Source organism: Colobus angolensis, unplaced genomic scaffold, assembly GCF_000951035.1.
Source record: "Colobus angolensis palliatus isolate OR3802 unplaced genomic scaffold, Cang.pa_1.0 Scaffold447, whole genome shotgun sequence".
Lineage (NCBI taxonomy): Eukaryota > Metazoa > Chordata > Mammalia > Primates > Cercopithecidae > Colobus > Colobus angolensis.
The window spans coordinates 661,913-680,461 of record NW_012117899.1 but is presented as its reverse complement, the minus strand read 5'-3'; the positions used below and the strand labels follow the sequence as shown (position 1 = coordinate 680,461).

At 45.5% G+C, this 18,549-nt stretch overlaps 1 protein-coding gene across 3 annotated transcripts in view; it reads left to right on the top strand.

Moving 5' to 3' along the window:
• The window catches only part of LY9 (lymphocyte antigen 9), a 32,854-nt gene that overhangs the window by 11,193 nt on the left and 3,112 nt on the right, over window positions 1-18,549 (top strand). Inside the window, exons 3-9 of one of the 3 annotated variants that reach the window (XM_011957611.1) lie at window positions 6,810-7,085; window positions 7,573-7,914; window positions 9,763-10,032; window positions 11,397-11,498; window positions 12,490-12,543; window positions 16,915-17,207; window positions 17,593-17,664. In XM_011957611.1, the coding sequence (XP_011813001.1) occupies window positions 6,810-7,085; window positions 7,573-7,914; window positions 9,763-10,032; window positions 11,397-11,498; window positions 12,490-12,543; window positions 16,915-17,207; window positions 17,593-17,664 (1,409 nt within the window). Of the gene's footprint in view, window positions 1-6,809; window positions 7,086-7,572; window positions 7,915-9,762; window positions 10,033-11,396; window positions 11,499-12,489; window positions 12,544-16,872; window positions 17,208-17,592; window positions 17,665-18,549 lie in introns of all 3 variants that reach the window. The other 2 variants (XM_011957610.1, XM_011957612.1) reach the window with 2 other exon arrangements.

The following is an 18,549-nucleotide window of genomic DNA, read 5'->3' as shown; positions in this document are numbered from 1 at the left end:
TCTTTCTTCTGCCTAATCTAGTCTATTGTTGAAGCTTTCAAGTATATTTTGTATTTCCTTCAGTGAATTATTCAATTCCAGAATTCTATTGATTCTGTTTTTTAAATATCTATCTCTTTGGTTAATTTGTCATTCACTTCCAGCATTGTTTTTCTGAATTCTTTGTATTGTTTTTCAGAATTCTCTTGTATCTCACTGAGTTTTTTCTTATTTTTTAATTTACTTTCATGGGGAAGTCTTTTTCCTGAAAATGTGTCCATTGTGTTGTTGGGGTAGGGCACCCTGGCTTTGATTCTGGGTGCATGCAGTAGTATAGTCTCTGTATGATTTGTCTGGCTGTAAGTAACATTAGTGGTATCTGTGATTTCCTCAGAGGGTCAGGGTGTGGTTATTAACAGAGTCTGTGGTGAAGTTGTACTGGGGATTGAGATGTCAAGTGGGCCAGTCATCAAGCCACAATGGTGGCAGCATACCTATCTTTATGCCTCAAGGCAGTGTATGCTGTAACTTGTGTTTATTCTTATCAGCAGGCAGATTTTTAAGTCTCCAGTGGCTTGTTCAGATACCAATAATGGCAGCAGTGGGCTGGAGGGTGGTGAGCAGGTTCTCAGGCCCCTGGGAAACCAGTGTGGCATGGGCAATGACAGTAGTGGGATGAATCTCTGGGTCCCAAGCAGTGTGCATTGATGTTGATGGTGCCCAAAGTGGTGGATTGGGGTGGGCAATCCCCAAGATGCTGGCCTATGTGTTCTCTTTCCAAGGGGGAAGGGGGAAGCCAAGCTGAGTGGGCTTGCGCTCAGGCCCCCCAGTGGTGAAAGCAGACACCAGCTATGGTACATGGGAGCAGGGCCATCCTCAGGCCCCAGGCAGAGTGCTCAGGTGAGGGCAGTAGCAGCCATAGTGAGGCCCTGCCTCTGGAAAAGATGAGGCCAGGTTCAGTGGCCACAGCCTTGGATGGCAGATGGGGAATATGCATCCCTCTCAGCCTCAGTCCTAGGATGGCTTCCCCCAAGCCAGCACTAGCTGCAGAAGCTTTTGCAGAGCTTGCAACCAAGTTGCAGCAGCAACTCACAGCCCACTACTTTACCCAATCTCAATCACAGCAGCACCCACTTCCTAGGAGCAGAAACCACAGCCCACACCTCTCTTGCTACTTAGTTCTACCCGCAGAGTGCTCCCAGTTCATACTCTAGTCTCAGCAGCAACAGTTTTAGTTTTCCTAACACCTCAGATCCAGCACTCTTGGGCCCCAGGACAGCGTGCAGTCTGCCAAAGGCTAAGTTTGAAAATGGTCCCTTACTATAACTGCAGAGGTCTCAGAAAGAGTATGGAACCCTGTAGGAGCTCCCTCCCTGGAGCAGTTCTGCCCCACAGTCTCCCAGCAGCTCCCTATGGTAGTTTCAGGGATCAGAAGGGTCAGAGGGGTCTCATGCGGCCAGGATTGCATGATTCTGCAGTGGGATGTGGGCCACTGGAGGTCTTTCGCTCATCTGTATTGGGAAATCACCTCCAGCTCCCAGCAGATCCCAGCCAGGGAGGCTGTCTCTGTTCCTTCTCCTTCCCTGCTTTTAGTGTTTCCTGTCACATCTCTGTTGAATTCCGGCATTCTCCCTTGGAAAATGTATTTGAAATATGACTGTTTGTATACTACTTTGGTTCTTCTAAGTAGAGGAAGCAGGCATTAAATGCTTCTAGTCAGCCATTTTGAAGCCCCTTCTCTTGATCTTTTATTTTTAAAAACATAATTCTTTTTCTCCAGGAATTTCTCTCTCTAGGATAAATATGACTACTATATTGATCATTTTTCACCTAATTCCGTATACACAGATGTCAAGATTAGAAGACGCACCCATAAATTCCTGGCATGTTATATAATCGCCATAATTCATGTAACTTGTCTCCTGCTTGTAGAAATACTGTTTCCACTTATAGAAATATTGTTTCTAATATTTTCTCTTATAAACAATGCTGCAATGAATATTCTTGTGCACCTATCTTTTCACACTTATGTGACTAGGTTATATTCTGATGGATAAATCTAGAATGGGGTCAAGTTACTGAATCAAATGGTATATGCATTTTTTTTTGAGACATCGTCCCACTATGAGACCTAGGCTTGTCTCTGATTCCTGGGCTCAAGTGATCCTCCTGCCTCAGTCTCCCACGTAGCTGGGACCACAGGTACTTGCCACTATGCCCAGCTTTTAAATCCTGAATTTTTTATTATTATTATTATTACCACTACTATTACCAGTATTTCATAGAGACATAGTCTCATTTTGTTGTCCAGGCTAGTCTCAAACTCCTGGACTCAAGCTATCCCCTTCCCTCAAGTAGCTGGGACTACAGGCATGTGCCACCATGCCTGGCTTTAAAATCCTAAATTTTTATTTATTATTATTTTATTTTGTAGAGACTGGTTCTCACTATGTTGCCCAGGCTGGTTTCAAACTCCTGGCCTCAAGCAGTCCTTCCACCTCAGACTCCAAAGAAGCTGGTATTACAGGCACCACTGCACTCAGCTTAGTATATACATTTTTAATGTTGCTAGATATTGCTGGATTTCCCTCCATGTTACCAAGTAACCCAATATTTCCTTATATTCTCAATAACAATGTATTGTCAAACATTTCTTTATTGATAAATTGAGTAGTTAAAATAGTATTTCATAGTTTAAATTTATATTTTAAATTGAAGCATCTCTTCATGTTTTAAACTGAGCATTTCTTCATGTTTTATGTTTTATGTTTGTTTTGAGACAGTCTTGCTCTGTTGCCCAGGCTGGAGTGCAGTGGTACGATCTCAGTTCACTGCAGCCTCCACTTTCTGAGTCCAAGCAATTCACATGTCTCAGCCCCCCAGGAAGCTGGGATTACAGGCATGCACCATACTCCTGGCTAATTTTTGTATTGTTAGTAAAGAGAGGGTTTTGCCATGTTGGCCAGTCTGGTCTTGAACTCCTGGCCTCAAGTAATTCACTCTCTTCAGCCTCCCAAAGTGCTGGGATTATAGGCGTGAGCCACTGTGTCTGGTCATCTTTTCATGTATTAAATAGCCATTTGTATTCTGTTTTCTGTAACTTTCTATTAATATTCTTTACTCATCTGTATTAGTGTGAAAGGGATGCTGTAACAGAATACCCCAGAATAGATGGCTTAAACAACAGAAATTTATTTCTCACAATTCTGGAGACTAGAAATCCAAGTTCAAGGTGTTGGCAGGTTTGGTTTTTCCTAGAACCTCTCTCTTCAGCTTGTAGTTGGCCACCTTTTCACTGTGCCTCCAGTCATTCCTCTGTCTGTGTTGTCCATGTCCTAATCTCTTCTTATAAGCACATCAGTCATATTGTATTAGGGTTCACCCTAACAATTCCATTTTAACTTAATCACCTCTTTAGATACCCTGTCTCCAAATACAGTCACATTCTGAGGTACTCGGGATTAAAACTTCTACATATGAATGTTGTGGGGGGAAAGAATTCAACCCTAACATTCTACCCTCTGGCGTCTCAAAATTCATGTCCTTCTCACATGCAAAATACATTCACCCCATTCCAACAACACCAGAAGTTTTAACCCTTTCCAGCATCAACTCTAAGTCCAAAATCCATCCAAATATTATTTAAATCGGGTATGGGTGAGACTTGCGATAGGATTCATCCTGAGGCAAAATTCTTCTTCAGTTGTGAACCTGCGAAACCAGACAAGTTATCTGCCTCCAAAATTCAGTGGTGGAACAGGCATGGAATAGACATTGCCATTCCAAAAGAGAGACATTGGGAAGAAGAAAAAAGTCACAGGTCCCAAACAAGTCCAAAACCTAACAGGGTAAATTCTATCAGATGTTAAGGCTCAAGCATAATCCTCTTTGGCTCAGTACTCTATCCTCTGGGCCCACTGGAGTAGCAGCCCCACCTCCTTGGCCCTGGGTGGCAGTTCTGCCCACTGGAATCAAGGAAGAAACCACCTCACCCTACCCAAGGCTTATGCCCTCTAGGCCAATGGTGCAGTGGCATCTCTGCCTACTTCTGAACTGCCTGTGGGGTCACTGTTCCCTTTTCTTGAAGGATAATACATGTTTGCAGCTATATGAGCTATATTGACTTGTTTCAAAAAATCCCAGAAGCCTGACACACTCCTTCACTTGTCCTGTCTCTGTCCTTTACAGTCCACACTTGCAGCATTTTTGCTGAGGTGGTCCAATCTCATAACCTCTTTAGCAAACATTGCCAAGCCACAATCTTTGTGTTCTCTCCAGACACACTTTCTCATTTTTCACAATATGAATAGGCTGAAATTTTTTCAAAGCTTTAAATTCTGGCTCCATCTTGCTTGACAATTCCTTATTTAACCTCTCTCCTCTCACATTTTATATAAGCAGCAAGGAGAAACCAGGCAGTGCCTTCAACTCTTTGATTAGAAATCTCCACAGCTAAGTACCCAAATTTGTCACTTAAACATTCTGCTTTCCGCAAAACACTAGAATACAACGTGGCCAAGTTCTTTGCTACTTTATAACAAGTATACCCTTTCCTCCAGTTTCCAGTAACATATTTCTAAGTTCTGTCTGAGACCTCACCAGCAATACGTTTAATATTTATATTTTTACCAACATTCTGCTCATGATGACATATGTATATCTCTAAGGTAATAGCAGCTTTCCCTGCAGTGTTCCTATTTTCCTTCTGAGTGCTCACAAATTCTCGTTAACATTCATATTTCTACCCAGAGTCTCTTGAAGACAATCTAGGATTTTTCCAGCACATACCTCAAAATTCTTCCAATCTCTACCCATCAGCCCGTTCCAAAGCCATTTCACATTTTTATATTGTTAGAGATTCATCCCACTTCTGGTATCAAAATCTGTATTAGTTTGCTAGGGCTTCCATAATAAAATACCACAGACTGACTAGTTTAAACAACAGAAATGTGTTCCACATTTCCCCAGAACACAATTCTGGAGGCCAATGAAAGTATCAGCAGGCTTGGTTTCTTCTAAGGCCTCTCTCCTTGGCTCCCAGATGGCCACCTTCTCTCTATGTCCTCACATGGGTGTCCCTCTGTCTGTATTGTCTACGCTGTAATCTCCCCCTCTTTTTTTTTTTTTTCTGAGACGGAGTCTCGCTCTGTCGCCCAGGCTGGAGTGCAGTGGCCGGATCTCAGCTCACTGCAAGCTCCGCCTCCCGGGTTCACGCCATTCTCCTGCCTCAGCCTCCCGAGTAGCCGGGACTACAGGCGCCCGCCACCTCGTCCGGCTAATTTTTTGTATTTTTTAGTAGAGACGGGGTTTCACCGTGTTAGCCAGGATGGTCTCGATCTCCTGACCTCGTGATCCGCCCGCCTCGGCCTCCCAAAGTGCTGGGATTACAGGCTTGAGCCACCGCGCCCGGCCAATCTCCCCCTCTTAAAAGGATACCACTCATATCTGACTAGGGCCCACCCTAATGGCCTCATTTTAACTTAATTACTTCTATCTCCAAATATAACTCCATCTTCAAATGCAGTCACATTCTGAGGTGCTGGAGGTTAAGACTTTAATATCTAAACTTTGCAGAGATACAGTTTAGCTCATAACACCATCTTTCTCTCAGGTAGCTTGATCGTTTTCATTGATTTATAGGGTATTCTGTATCTATTAAGGAAATGGAATTCTATGCAGTTAATAAAATTAGAATGAATCAACATGTGTTGACATATGACATACAATAATTTCCAAGATACTGTTAATTTTTAAGGTCCAAAACAGTGTGTAAAGTATGCATATATCTGTCTATATCTAGAATATCTCTGGAAAGATCAACAAGAAACCCATAACAGTAATTGTCTCCAGGAATAGTAATTCTTGGGGAGAGTAAATAAATGGCTGGAGGCTAGAAAGCTTACTTTTTCATTATGTACTTTTTGTATTTTCTCAATTTTTTTATATGTATTACCTATTCGAAGAAGAAATATTGGGCCAGGTGCAGTAGCTCATGCCTGTAATCCCAGCACTTTGGGAGGCCAAGACAGACAGATCACCTGAGGCCAGGACTTTGAGACTAGCCTGGCCAACATGGTGAAACTCCATCTCTACTAAAAATACAAAAATTAGCCGGGTGTGGTGGTGTGTGCCTGTAATCCCAGCTACTCAGGAGGCTGAGGCAGGAGAATTGCTTGAACCTGGAAGGCAGAAGTTGCAGTGAGCAGTGATCGCACCACTGCACTCCAGCCTGGGTAACAGAGTGAGACTCTGTCTCAAAAAAAAAAAAAAAACAACAAAGAAAGAAATATAACTTAATGAAACATTCACACATGTACACATACATGGTGAACAGTGGAGATGGGGCAAAAGGAAAGGAGAAGACAAGGAAGAAGAGCTAGAAGCACAATTCTAAATTCAGACCAAAAGACACGGGCAACTCAAATTCTAGAGGCACAGTTCCCCACTCCATAGTGTTGGGGGTTGGGCCATTCGCCTATTTATTCATCGAACATTCCTGAGTATTTTTCATAAGGCAGGCTGTGTGTTAGATGTTCAGACACAGAAATCAGCCCTGTCGTCAAAGAGTTCTCATACTGGTCGGGGAGAAAGAGAAGTAATCAGACTGAGTAATCAGTCATGCTGAGTCATGGTGATAACCCCTGTAGAGGATGTTATGGGAGCACAGAGGAGAGGCCGTCAACCCAGCCTGCAGAGAAGATGTTTCTGCGACAGGTAATGCTGGTCTGTCTCTGCTGCCCCCAACTCCACTATTATCACTCCTTTCTTCTTTCAGTGCTTTTCTGCTGGCAAAGGGATCTGAGCATCTTCCCATGCTGTTGTCTCTGCAGAACAGCTGCAGGAGCCTGAAGTCACCATGAAGTCTGTGAAGGTGTCTGAGAACTTCTCCTGTAACATCACTCTAATGTGCTCCGTGAAGGGAGCAGAGAAAAGTGTTCTGTACAGCTGGACCCCGAGGGACCCCCATGCTTCTGAGTCCAACGGAGGCTCCATTCTTACCATCTCCCGAATGCCCTGTGAGCCAGATCTGCCATACACCTGCATAGCCCAGAACCTCGTCAGCCAGACCAGCTCCCACCCTGTCCATGTTGGGCAGTTCTGTACAGGTACCTGGCTCCAACTTGGCCCTTGAGGGAATTCCAGAAACAATGTGAGCAACTGTGGAGTCTAAACCCTAGGGTTCTGGTCGGACACATAGCAGGTGGGTAAGCAAGAGGATAGGCCCCAAAATCCCTTATTCTCTACTCTCAGGGGCCTGAGAGAGGCTGGCAGGACTTGGAAAGCCCAGAACACTCTGATACTCTAAGGTTAGAGCAAGGGAGGAGAAGACAACATGGATACTGATGGGTCTTTGCTTGGGTGGAGGTGTTTCCGGGTATCCTCAGAAGGGCAGAGAAGGGGAATGAGAGTCCAAGTATTCAGTGGGCAGAGCCTGGTGGAACAGGTGGTCATGGGGAAGTAGCAGGCATGCCCCTCAGAGGAGGAAGAGGAGGGCAGGAGGGACTTCAGTCCCCTCAGTCCCCTTTAGAATGCCTGGAGGCCAAGGGAGTAGGGACAGTGACTGAAGCTCCAATGTCTCATCTCTGACCCCAGATCCAGGAGCCTCCAGAGGAGGAAAAACAGGGGAGACTGTGGTAGGGGTCCTGGGAGAGCCAGTCACCTTGCCACTGGCACTCCCAGCCTGCCGGCACACAGAGAAGGTTGTCTGGTTGTTTAACACATCCATCATCAGCAAAGAGAGGGAAGAAGCAGCAACGGCGGATCCACTCATTAAATCCAGGGATCCTTACAAGAACAGGGTGTGGGTCTCCAGTCAGGACTGCTCCCTGAAGATCGGTCAGCTGAAGATAGAGGACGCCGGCCCCTACCATGCTTACGTGTGCTCAGAGGCCTCCAGAGTCACCAGCATGACACACGTCACCCTGCTCATCTACCGTGAGTCTCTGGGCAGGGCACCCTTCATTAGATTCCTTCTCTGAAAGCTTTTTCCTCTGCTGCCTTCTCCACCTCCCCCTTCTCCAAGGGTCTTCCCTCAGACTGAAATGCCTCAGACCACTAGGACAGCTATTCAGTTCACACCAGTTGATTCACAGGAGGAAAACTCATGACTACTTGCTGGACAAGTCTACCTGCCAAAGTGCCCCTGGTTCTAGGCTGCTAGTTAGGCCTCTACCACCCAACTTTAAGTGCTTGCCCCAGTCCTCTGCATTGAGTCTCAGAAGGGACTAGGAGGCCAGGTACGGTGGCTCACACCTGTAATCCCAGTACTTTGGGAGGCGGAAGCAAGCGGACCACCTGAGGTCAGGAATTTGAGACTAGCCTGGCCAACATGGTGAAACCCCGTCTCTAGTAAAAATACAAAAATTAGCCGGGTACGGTGGTGGGCGCCTGTAATCCCAGCTACTCTGAAGGCTGAGGCAAGAAAATCGCTCGAACTCCAAGGGGCGGAGGTTGCAGTAAGCTGAGATCATGCCACTTCACTCCAGCCTGGGAGAAACACCGAGACTCTGTCTAAAAAGAAAAAAAAAGAGTGGGGGGACTGGGAACTCACCAACCCGCATTTTTTTATTTTTGAGATGGAATCATGCTCCATCTCAAAAATAAAGTCAGTCACCCAGGCTGGAGTACAGTGGCACGATCTCAGCTCACTGCAACCTCTGACTTCCAGGTTCAAGGGATTCTCCTGCCTCAGCCTCCTAAGTAGCTGCGACTACAGGCACACACCACCACACCGAGCTACTTTTTGTACTTTTAGTACAGATGGGGTTTTGCCATGTTGGCCAGGCAAGTCTCAAACTCCTGACCTCAGGTGATCCACCTGCCTCAGTCTCCCAAAGTGCTGGGATTACAGGCATGAGTCATGGCGCCTGGCCCCAACCTGCATTTTTATAAACTATTATCATTTCTAATAAGGCCAGAGTTGGCTGGGGTGAAATCAGAGAAGACTGAGGAGAAGCCCTTGATGTCCAGAGACACTGTGGCCTCCAAGAAGGTGGGCCACTCAGCTCCCCTGGATGTGTGGAACAGAATTTGCATTCTGCCTCCTCAGCCTTGGGCCTCACAGGAGCTTGGCTTGGCGATTTGCATGGTTTATGTTGACCTGTTCCTTCACCTGTGCCATTCAGACACGGTCAGCATACTCCCTGCCTGAGTTTGTCAGTGTCTAGGTATCTGTGAAGAGTCACCATCATGGTTTTGTTAACATATGCAGCAAGTCGGCCAGGTCCATGCCTATTGCCCACAGTGCCTCAAATATAAAGAAACCTACAAGGTTAAGTAAAAATAAGAATAAATAGGAAACAAATAGAGTCAGTCTTATTGTTTCTTTTAAAGTTGCTAACATTTATTGAGCGTTTACTCTGTCAGGTACAGCGCTTGCCTCCCTGCATCCCTTGTCTCACATCAGTAAGCAAATCAGCCTCAAAGGCAAGCCTTGAAGGGTCTTTACAGCACACGGAAGTGTTGCGCTCATCTATGTTGATTGGTTTGCTTGCTTTCACAGCTGTAACTAACTGTATAGAATGAGGTTGTATCTTTCTTTCTTCACTTTTCCTCATTTCCCTTTTTTCTCACCTGAGCATCAAGAGGTAAAGAGGTGTGTCTGAGATGTCACAAGTCGGGAGGAAAATGCCAGGTGTACTCCAAAATTCCTGTGGCTCCTGGAGGCACTCTGCCGGCAGTATCAACACTTGGCTTCATGAATATATTTTTAATGAATGAAGACAGATGACTGCCCAAGGGGACAGGCCTGATTCCACATGGAGTCTGCCTCTCTCCTCACAGGGAGGTTGGTGAAGCCCAAAATCACGTGGCGCCTCCGGCACAGCAAGGATGGCATCTGCAGGGTCAGTCTGACCTGCTCCGTGAAGGATGGGGGAAACGCCGTCATATACACATGGACCCCGCTGCAGAAGGGAGCTGTTGTGTCCCAAGGGGAATCACACCTCAACGTCTCATGGAGAAGTGGTGAAAATCACCCCAACCTCATATGCACAGCCAGCAACCCTGTCAGCAACAGTTCCCACCAGTTTCTTTCTGAGAACATCTGTTCAGGTTTCTCTCCATCTCTATTTACTCAGACCATGGGGCCTTGGGGCCTCAGATCCAAGAGTCTGCATCCTGACTGATTCTTTATGAAGTGCAGTGGGAGGCTGTGGGTGAGAGCTCTTTAGAGTGGCATGCTTCCACAGATATGTGAGAGTCAAGCATGTGATTTTAATGTCCTAATAGCCACGTTAGAAAAAGCAAGAAGAAATAGATAAAGTTATTTTAATAATATGTTTCATTTAACTGAATATATCCAAAATATCATGATTTCAATGTGTATTCAATAGAAAAAAAATCATTAGACACTACATTTTATTTTGTACTAAGTCTTTGAGAGCCAGTATGTATTTTACACTTACAGCACATCTCTATTCCAATACTAAATTTTCACTGAAAGGGTTTAATCTATATTCAGACTTTGTAAAATTACAGTTGAAAAAATAGATTTATGTACCCAAGTTATTCCAAGCACACTTAATCAGTTTTTCAAGAAGGAATTGAGTAGCCATTTTTAAATTAAAACTAAAACCAAACAAAAGAAGCAGTTTGGTGTCTCAGTAATCCTAGCCACATTTCAAGGGCTTATGCATAGCTCGTGGCTACCATAGTGAACAGCACAGAGTTAGAGGCTTGTAGAGAAAATCTGATATGAAGCTGATATGGAAAGGGATGTGGACCACACAGGAACAAAGGCTGTGTGAGTGGGAGCTAGAAAAGAAGCCCCAGTGGCCCTTACTAAATGCCAAGCGCTATTCTAGGCCTTCATGCATTTTTGCGCAATCTTCGCAACAATCCTACAGAGTAGATACTCTCATTTTTCCCCATTATATGGATAAAGAAACTGAGGCTCAGAAAAGATAAGGGACTTGCCCAAGGTCACACCATAAAAGCTGGATTCAAACCCTAAGCTGTATCTTCTGCTCTTCCATAGAAGGAAGCAGAAAAAAGGTACGGTCTACCCAGGATCTGACAATGTTGGTTCAGATTGTGTCTGGCAGACAGATCTAGAGTCCAGCTTAACAGGAATCTGGAAGTCCCCTCATATCATTTACAGAGGGGCAGTGTAACATGGCGATTAAGGGCGCTGTAGGATCTGCACTCGAACCTCAGGTCAGACACTTGAAACTCTGTGACACTGGGCAAGCCATAAACCTCTCTACCCAGGGACTGTCTGCCTCAGGTACTGTTATAACCTCTTGCCTAGAATAATGCTTGCTTAAAAATTGGTTGTAGAATGAATAAAAAGAAAGACTTTCTGCAATGTCATGGATTTTAAGGGGCAGGTAGGATGGCCGTCATGTTCTGTCCATTGTTTGCTCCAGTGTGTCTTGTCATTATTTGTATTAACATCACTCATTTCCTCCTCAAAGGCCCTGAGAGAAACACGAACCTTTGGATTGGGTTGCTGCCGGTGGTTTGCCTTCTGTGCATTGGGATCTTCAGCTGCTGCATTTGGAAGCAAAAAGGACGGTGTGAGTTTCCGAGATCAATGTTGTCCACCAGTGCTAGGCCATTTCCTTAGGAGGCTTCTGTGCCCTCACACAATCCCGTGCTACCCCTCCCTGCCAGCATCTTATTTCTTCTCAAAGCAATGGGGGAGGGGTATCACTTGAGACTCTTTACTTACAAATAATTGAAGCCCAACTCAAACTAGCTTAGACAAAAAAAAAAAAAAAAGGCATGTGGGGGCAGGGAGAGTGATTCATTATTTTTTCGCTTAAATCATCAATCTGTGGGGAAGGCAGGGATAGAGCTGGAGAAATGGAGGAATGTCACCAGAGACTCAAAAGTCACCAGAGCTCTCCACCTTTCATCTCTACTGTGTATTTTGAGTCAGCTTAACTCTCCAGCCAGCTGAGGGGAGGGGTGGGAGCGAGGGTAGGAGTACACCACAACACAACAGCTGGCAGCTCCAGACCCACACATACTAACAGCTCCAACACCAGACAGGGAAGAAAATGTGCTAACCTCTAACCCCAATTTAAAGAATGTCAGAAATAGCTCTGATTAGCCCAAGTTAAGGTCATGTGGCTGCTGCTGGGACCAATTTCTATAGCCAAGAGGATACACTATTATGATTGGCAGCTCCTCTAGAATCCCACTATTGGAGTGGAAATGAAGTAGTTGCCAAAAAGAGCAGAATGGGTAGAACACTTAGGATCCCTGGAAGAATTACTGAATTGCAGGCAAACTACTCTGATCAGTGGCTATGGCAGAGGAGCTCTCCCTTCTGGAGGGATGGCAGGAAGCTCCAGAGCCTCCACCTCTGCAGAAAGTAGCCCTAGACTCTGGCCACCCCTTCCTACAGGCCTGGCCTCTCATCAGGGTTCATCCTCCTTCCTGAAGCCTTTTCCCTGTCTATGTCCCAGAATTCTCTCCCCTTCTCATTTGACTCTTACAGAATGAAAGACACCTTTCGCCTCACAGCCCTCTTGATAAACCTTCTCTAACTTGGTTTCTCAGGTTCAGTCCCAGCCTTCTGTTCCAGTCAAGCTGAGGCCCCAGCAGACACACCAGGTAACATCACCCATGACACAGGCTATGGGGTCTCTGGTCCAAATGGAAACTCTAAAGTCTTGCTGCACAAAGTGTGGTCTGCTGGCCAGCAATGTGGGCATCACCCAGGAAGCTTGTTAGAAATGCAAAATCTGACCAGGTGCCGTGGCTCACACCTGTAATCCCAGCACTTTGGAAGGCTGAGGCAGGTGGATCACTTGAGGCCAGGAATTCAAGACCAGTCTGGCCAACAAAGTGAAACCCTGTCTCTACTAAAAATAGAAAAAATTAGCTGGGCATGGTGGTGCATGCCTGTAATCCCAGCTACTCGGGAGGCTGTGGCATGAGAATTTATTTAACCTGGGAGGTGGAGGTTGCAGTCAGCCGAGATCACACCACTGCATTACAGCCTGGGCAACAGGGCAAGACTCTGTCAAAAAAAAAGAAAGAGAGAAGAAAGAAAAGAGAGAGAGAGAGAGAGAGACAGAAAGAAAGAAAGAAAGAAAGAAAGAAAGAAAGAAAGAAAGAAAGAAAGAAAGAAAGAAAGAAAGAAAGAAAGAAAGAAAGAAAGAAAGAAAGAAAGAAAGAGAGAAAGAGAAGGAGAGAAAGAGAAAGAGAGAAAGAGAGGAAGGAAGGAAGGGAGGGAGGAAGGGAGGAAGAGAGGAAGGAAGGAGAAGGGAAATGAGGAAGGAAGGAAGGAAGAAGGAAAGGAAAGGAGGAAGGGAGGAAGGGAGGGAGGGAGGGAGGGGGGAAGGGAAGGAAGGGAAGGAAGGGAAGGAAAGAAGAGTCTTGGGCATCACCCCAGAATACTGATTCCAAATCTGTATTTTAATAAGATCCATAAGTGATTCATATGCTCATTAAAGTTTGAAAAGGAAGGTAGCATAGAAACAAAAGCCAAGACAGACTCCTTAGAGATGGTCACCAGAGCTAGGAGAGGTGGTCTGTCATCCAGGGTCTCTAGGATTCCTTGGGTATTAACTATCAACATTTGAATGTGGCCTACAACGAGGATGAAGTTATTGTCTCCATTCTGAGAACAGAGAAACAAAGGCCAGATGGAACAGTAAATCTGTGGTAGAAAAAAATTTAAAATTTAATTAAAATTAAACCCCAGGAGACTGTACAACACCTATTACCTGAGTATTGCAGGAAATGGAACTGCTCTGACGGGTTTTGGTGTGGGGAGCTGAGATGCCTGCCCTTACTCCCCAGCTCCCATGCCACAGTGTCCTAAATTTTCACCTTAAACTCTGGAGCTCTGGAGTGCTAAGGAATCCCCAACCTGTACTCACTCTAACCAAATCCTGCTTTAAAAAATAAAAAATAAAAACCGTGTATCACCTCTTATGGCGGGGATTCCCCATGGAGATGGAATCAGAGGCAGGACTGGGCAGGGAGCATATGACAATATGGGCTTTTCTGATGGAAAAGCATAACCAAGAGACAGGGGGCAAGGAAGGGAATTAGGTTGGACTATGAAGCTCCACATCAGCTCCCTCCTCACTACTGGGAGGACAGAGCCCTGGTGTCCCCCAGTCTGAACCCTCCTTCCTTTGGCAGAGGGTAAAGAAATGTTGGGGCCACTACTACTCCCTACCTCTTCTCTCTCCCCCAGAACCCTTCTTGAACCTCCAAGGCCTGCTTCTTTAACTCTCCAAGGTCTCCTCTTCCCTAGATCCACTGCCACTGCCTTAGTTCATGTTGTCACCAATTTGTTGTTTAATTGAATAGTTTTTTTTTTTTTTTTTTAAATTCAAAATCAGGCTGGGCACAGTGGCTCACGCCTGTAATCCCAGTACTTTGGGAGGCAGAGGCAGGTAGAACACCTGAGGTCAGGAGTTCGAGACCAGTCTGGCCAACATGGTGAAACCCCATCTCTACAAAAAATATAAAAATTAGCCAGGCATGGTGGCACGCACCTATAATCCCAGCTACTCTGGAGGCTGAGGCAGGAGAATCACTTGAACCTGGAAGGCGGAGATTGCAATGAGCTGAGACTGCACCATTGTACTCCAACCTGGGCAAAAAGAGTGAAAAAAAAAAAAAAAAAAGACATATATTCACACGGCATACAGTTAAAAGTAGCTCTCTTTCCAAATTCCAATCTCCAGGTTCTAAGTATCTCCCCCAACAGACAACCACTGCTGAGATTTCTACAGACCTGAATCCTTTCAGAAACTTTTAATTCATTTGCAGGTTTCATACATATTTGTGTGGGGAGGGTGTTCCTTTAACTTCACATATGGGAGCAATCTATAACACTTTTCTAAACCTTGCTTTTTGATCTTAACAGTACATCCCAGCAATATTAACATTTGTAGATTAAAACTGACTCCCATTTATTCTATTCTACACATTTGTTTAACTGATTTACTTTACCAGTACTTATTAACAGACATTCTCATTCTTTGTTATTTCTTTCCTAAAATATGCTAATAGTTTCCTTACAGACTATTCCCTCTTATCACTTTGCCAAGCTCAACTGACTTCTCTAAAACCCTCAATAGCTCCTAATGGCCTTTGTCTGTTCAAAAGGCAATATAACCAAGTGGTCAGGTGTATGGGTTCTGAGGTAGGACAATCCTGTGCTCAAACCCTAGCTCTCCTCCTTATGAATCCCTAAGCCTCAGTTTTCTTACCTTCCAGAATGAAGGTGTCTACCTATTTTCACTTGGTATTGAGCGAAAGAGAAAGAGGGGTCAGCAGGGAGGGGGCAGGATTGAGCAGCAGTTAAGAGCATCAGGGACAAGACTACTTGTGTTCAAATCCTGGCCCTACCACTTACTCAGGCAAATATTTCATCTTTATGTGCCCGAGTTTCCTCATCTACAAAAAATAAACACGGATAGTTATTGTTTATGCTTTATGGGGTTTTATACAGACTAAATAAACTTATTCATGAAAAGCATTTAGAACAGTGCCTCGCACATAGTAGGCACTTACTAAAAAATATGAGCATCAGGTCAAATTGAAGGGGCTATATTGTCTGAGATATAAACCCAGGGTTTGTCCTCACGTGCCTGGCAAGTTTAGGACACAGACACACACACGGAGTTTAGGAGCCGAGGTTTAATAAGTAGAAGAGAAGAAAAAGAGAAACAGCTTCCTCTATGGAGGAAGGGGTCTCAGGGTGGGGACCTGCTGCTGGTGAATGTGCCGAGTTCTATAGTCCAGTTTGAGGAGATGGCGTCTGATTTACGTAGGGCTCACAGATTGGTTTGATAAGGTATGACGTTTACATAGTGCCTGGGGAAGGCTGCTTGCCCCACCCTAATCTTCTTATGCAAATAGATTTTCCAGTTGATCGCCACCATCTTATATGCTCCTTACAACACCAGTGGCTGGCAGAGAAGGGAAGATGGAGCCGCCATTTTGAAAATGTCTAGTCCTTAGTCCCTGCTGGCATTCACCCATGCAAGCTCCCAGCTTGCAGGCTGCTCTTTGTTGGAAAATGATTTGGGGCTGCTTCTCAATAAAAAGAAAAGCCTTACCAAGGACTCCCATACCCTTACTATCTGCCTAAGTAATTTCTTCTTAACTCCTACATCAAAATGGGCTACCGCACGTGCCCCACAGGCAGGGTTGACATCCACCCAGTGTGCCGTGACAGCATTCACAGCATATCCGCCCAGTGGGCTACACCAGCCCTCACAGCACGTCCACCATGCCAGTGTTCGCAGGTGCCTATGCTGATTGCCTAAGCCCTGACCATTGCAATTGTTAAGTATTTTTAATATCACCCTTTTGGAAAAGGAGACTGCTCCAGGCTTTACACCTGCCTCTAATCATGCTGCTCCCTCCTCCGCCTAGAATACCCTTCCACTCATGGAAATATTGAATCCCTATTCAAGACCCACCTCAATTCTGCCACCTTCATGAGTTCCTCTCTGCTTCTCTAACCAGAGTCATCTCCTCTCAACTCTGCACTTTCCTCATATGTTCCATGGAATACTTGGCAAATCTGGCCTTACATTACTGGTTTACACATGCATGTGACTCCCCAGTTAGACAGAGTGCTCCTCCAGGACCAGGTCCAGTTTACCTTTGTGTTTCCCCAGAGTACCTGTCATGATGCTTGGCATGGTGCATCCCACAAGGCCAGAGAGTTGCTAAAGTCTATCACATGTCATATTTAATATTTATCAAATGAATGAATAAACGAATGCTTGAAAGGAAGGAGGAAGGGAGAGTGGAATGGACTCCCTGAGGGAAGACAGGAAAAAAACAATCTCCCTCAGTTCTCTAGGCCTCATCCAATGCAAGCGTCAGAGCAGGCTGGGGCCTTGCAGCAAAGCAAGAGAGAGGTGGGGTTGGCATGCTTTATCAGCCCTGCACAATGTGTTCCAGAACCCACAGCTGGCCACATGCCATACTCTGTGCTCTCTCAAGAGTATGAGAAGCTGGACACTCCCCTCAGGCCTGCCAGGCAACAGCCCAGGCCCAACTCAGACAGCAGCTCTGACAGCAACATCACAACCGAGGAGGATGCGGACAGGCCCGAGGTGCACAAGCCCATCAGTGGAAGAGAGGAGGTGTATGACCAGGTCACTCAGGAGAGCGCTGGACATGACCCAGCCCCTAAGAGCCAAGCAGACTATGATCCCGTCACTCCATATGTCACAGAAGTTGAGTGTGTGGTTGGAGAGAACACCATGTATGCACAAGTGTTCTTCAACTTACAGGTGAGCCCTTCTGATCAATACACCTTCCTCCTCCTCCCACAACTAGCAGCATCTGAGATCCTGGTTGACTAGTTCCTCCAAACTGGGGGCTGGGGCCTGGAAACAGGACTGGGGCATATGGGCAGGGACTCATGGCTGTGTCCATGTTTACCCAACCTTGGGATCTTGTGGAAGGAGAGACTTCTCCCTCAACTCTCATTCTTGGGCCACTAAAAAGGGAGGTGTTGGAGAACCAGAGGCACCGTCCCCACTGCACTAAGGCAGCTCCCACCCTCTGTGTGAGATGGGAAGCTGGGGGGTATCCCCTCTCCTCAAGGGTTGAGGGTAAAACTGAAAAGCTCTCATGTGGGGTCACTAGGGCTCATCTGGTGTTGGTCTGTTACAGGGAAAGACCCCAGTTTCTCAGATGGAAGAGAGCTCGGCCACAATCTACTGCTCCATACAGAAACCTCAGACGGTGAGAATAACTTTCTCTGTATCCCAAGGCCCACAGAGTGAGGAACTATTTCTTAGACCCTTTGAACTGAAAATCCTAGATTCCCACGGCTAAGGATCTTAAATTCTACCTACTATGCACCCCTTAGATACATTCCATGGTCAACAGAAATGTGTAAACAAACATTCCTGACATCTGTATGACCAAAGGCTGAACATTTCTAATTGATTTAATAATATCTTATGTTGGTTATTTTTAACACTGACCTGAATGACAGCTTATAAACTCAAACAAGGTAGGGTCTTTATAGTTTTCTAAATCTATCTCCACCCCTAATCCTAATCTACCTAAATGGCAACTTCTCAAAATCATTGAAAATTAGCTAACAATTTAACAACAAGAATTTTTGGAAAACATGTCACTACCTACAGTATGTTAGTTTTATTCTAGTGTTTAAAAAATCCCAGCTGGGTGCAGTGGCTCACACCTGTAATCCCAGCACTTTGGGAGGCCAAGGCAGGTAGATCATGAGGTCAGGAGATCAAGACCATCCTGGCTAACATGGTGAAACACTATCTCTACTAAAAATACAAAAAAATTAGCCAGGCGTGGGGGCGGGCACCTGTAGTCCCAACTACTCAGAGGCTGAGGCAGGAGAATGGCATGAACCCGGGAGGTGGAGCTTGCAGTGAGCCAAGATCACGCCACTGCACTCCAGCCTGGGCAACAGAGCGAGACTCCATCTCAAGAACAAAAACAAAAAAAACACAAATCCCAGCCTGGGCAACATGGTGAAACTCCGTCTTTATAAAAAATTCAAAAAAGATTACCCAGGCCCATGGTGGTACACACCTGTAGTCCCAGCTACTTAGGACACTGAGGTGGGAGGATTGCTTGAGCTGGGGA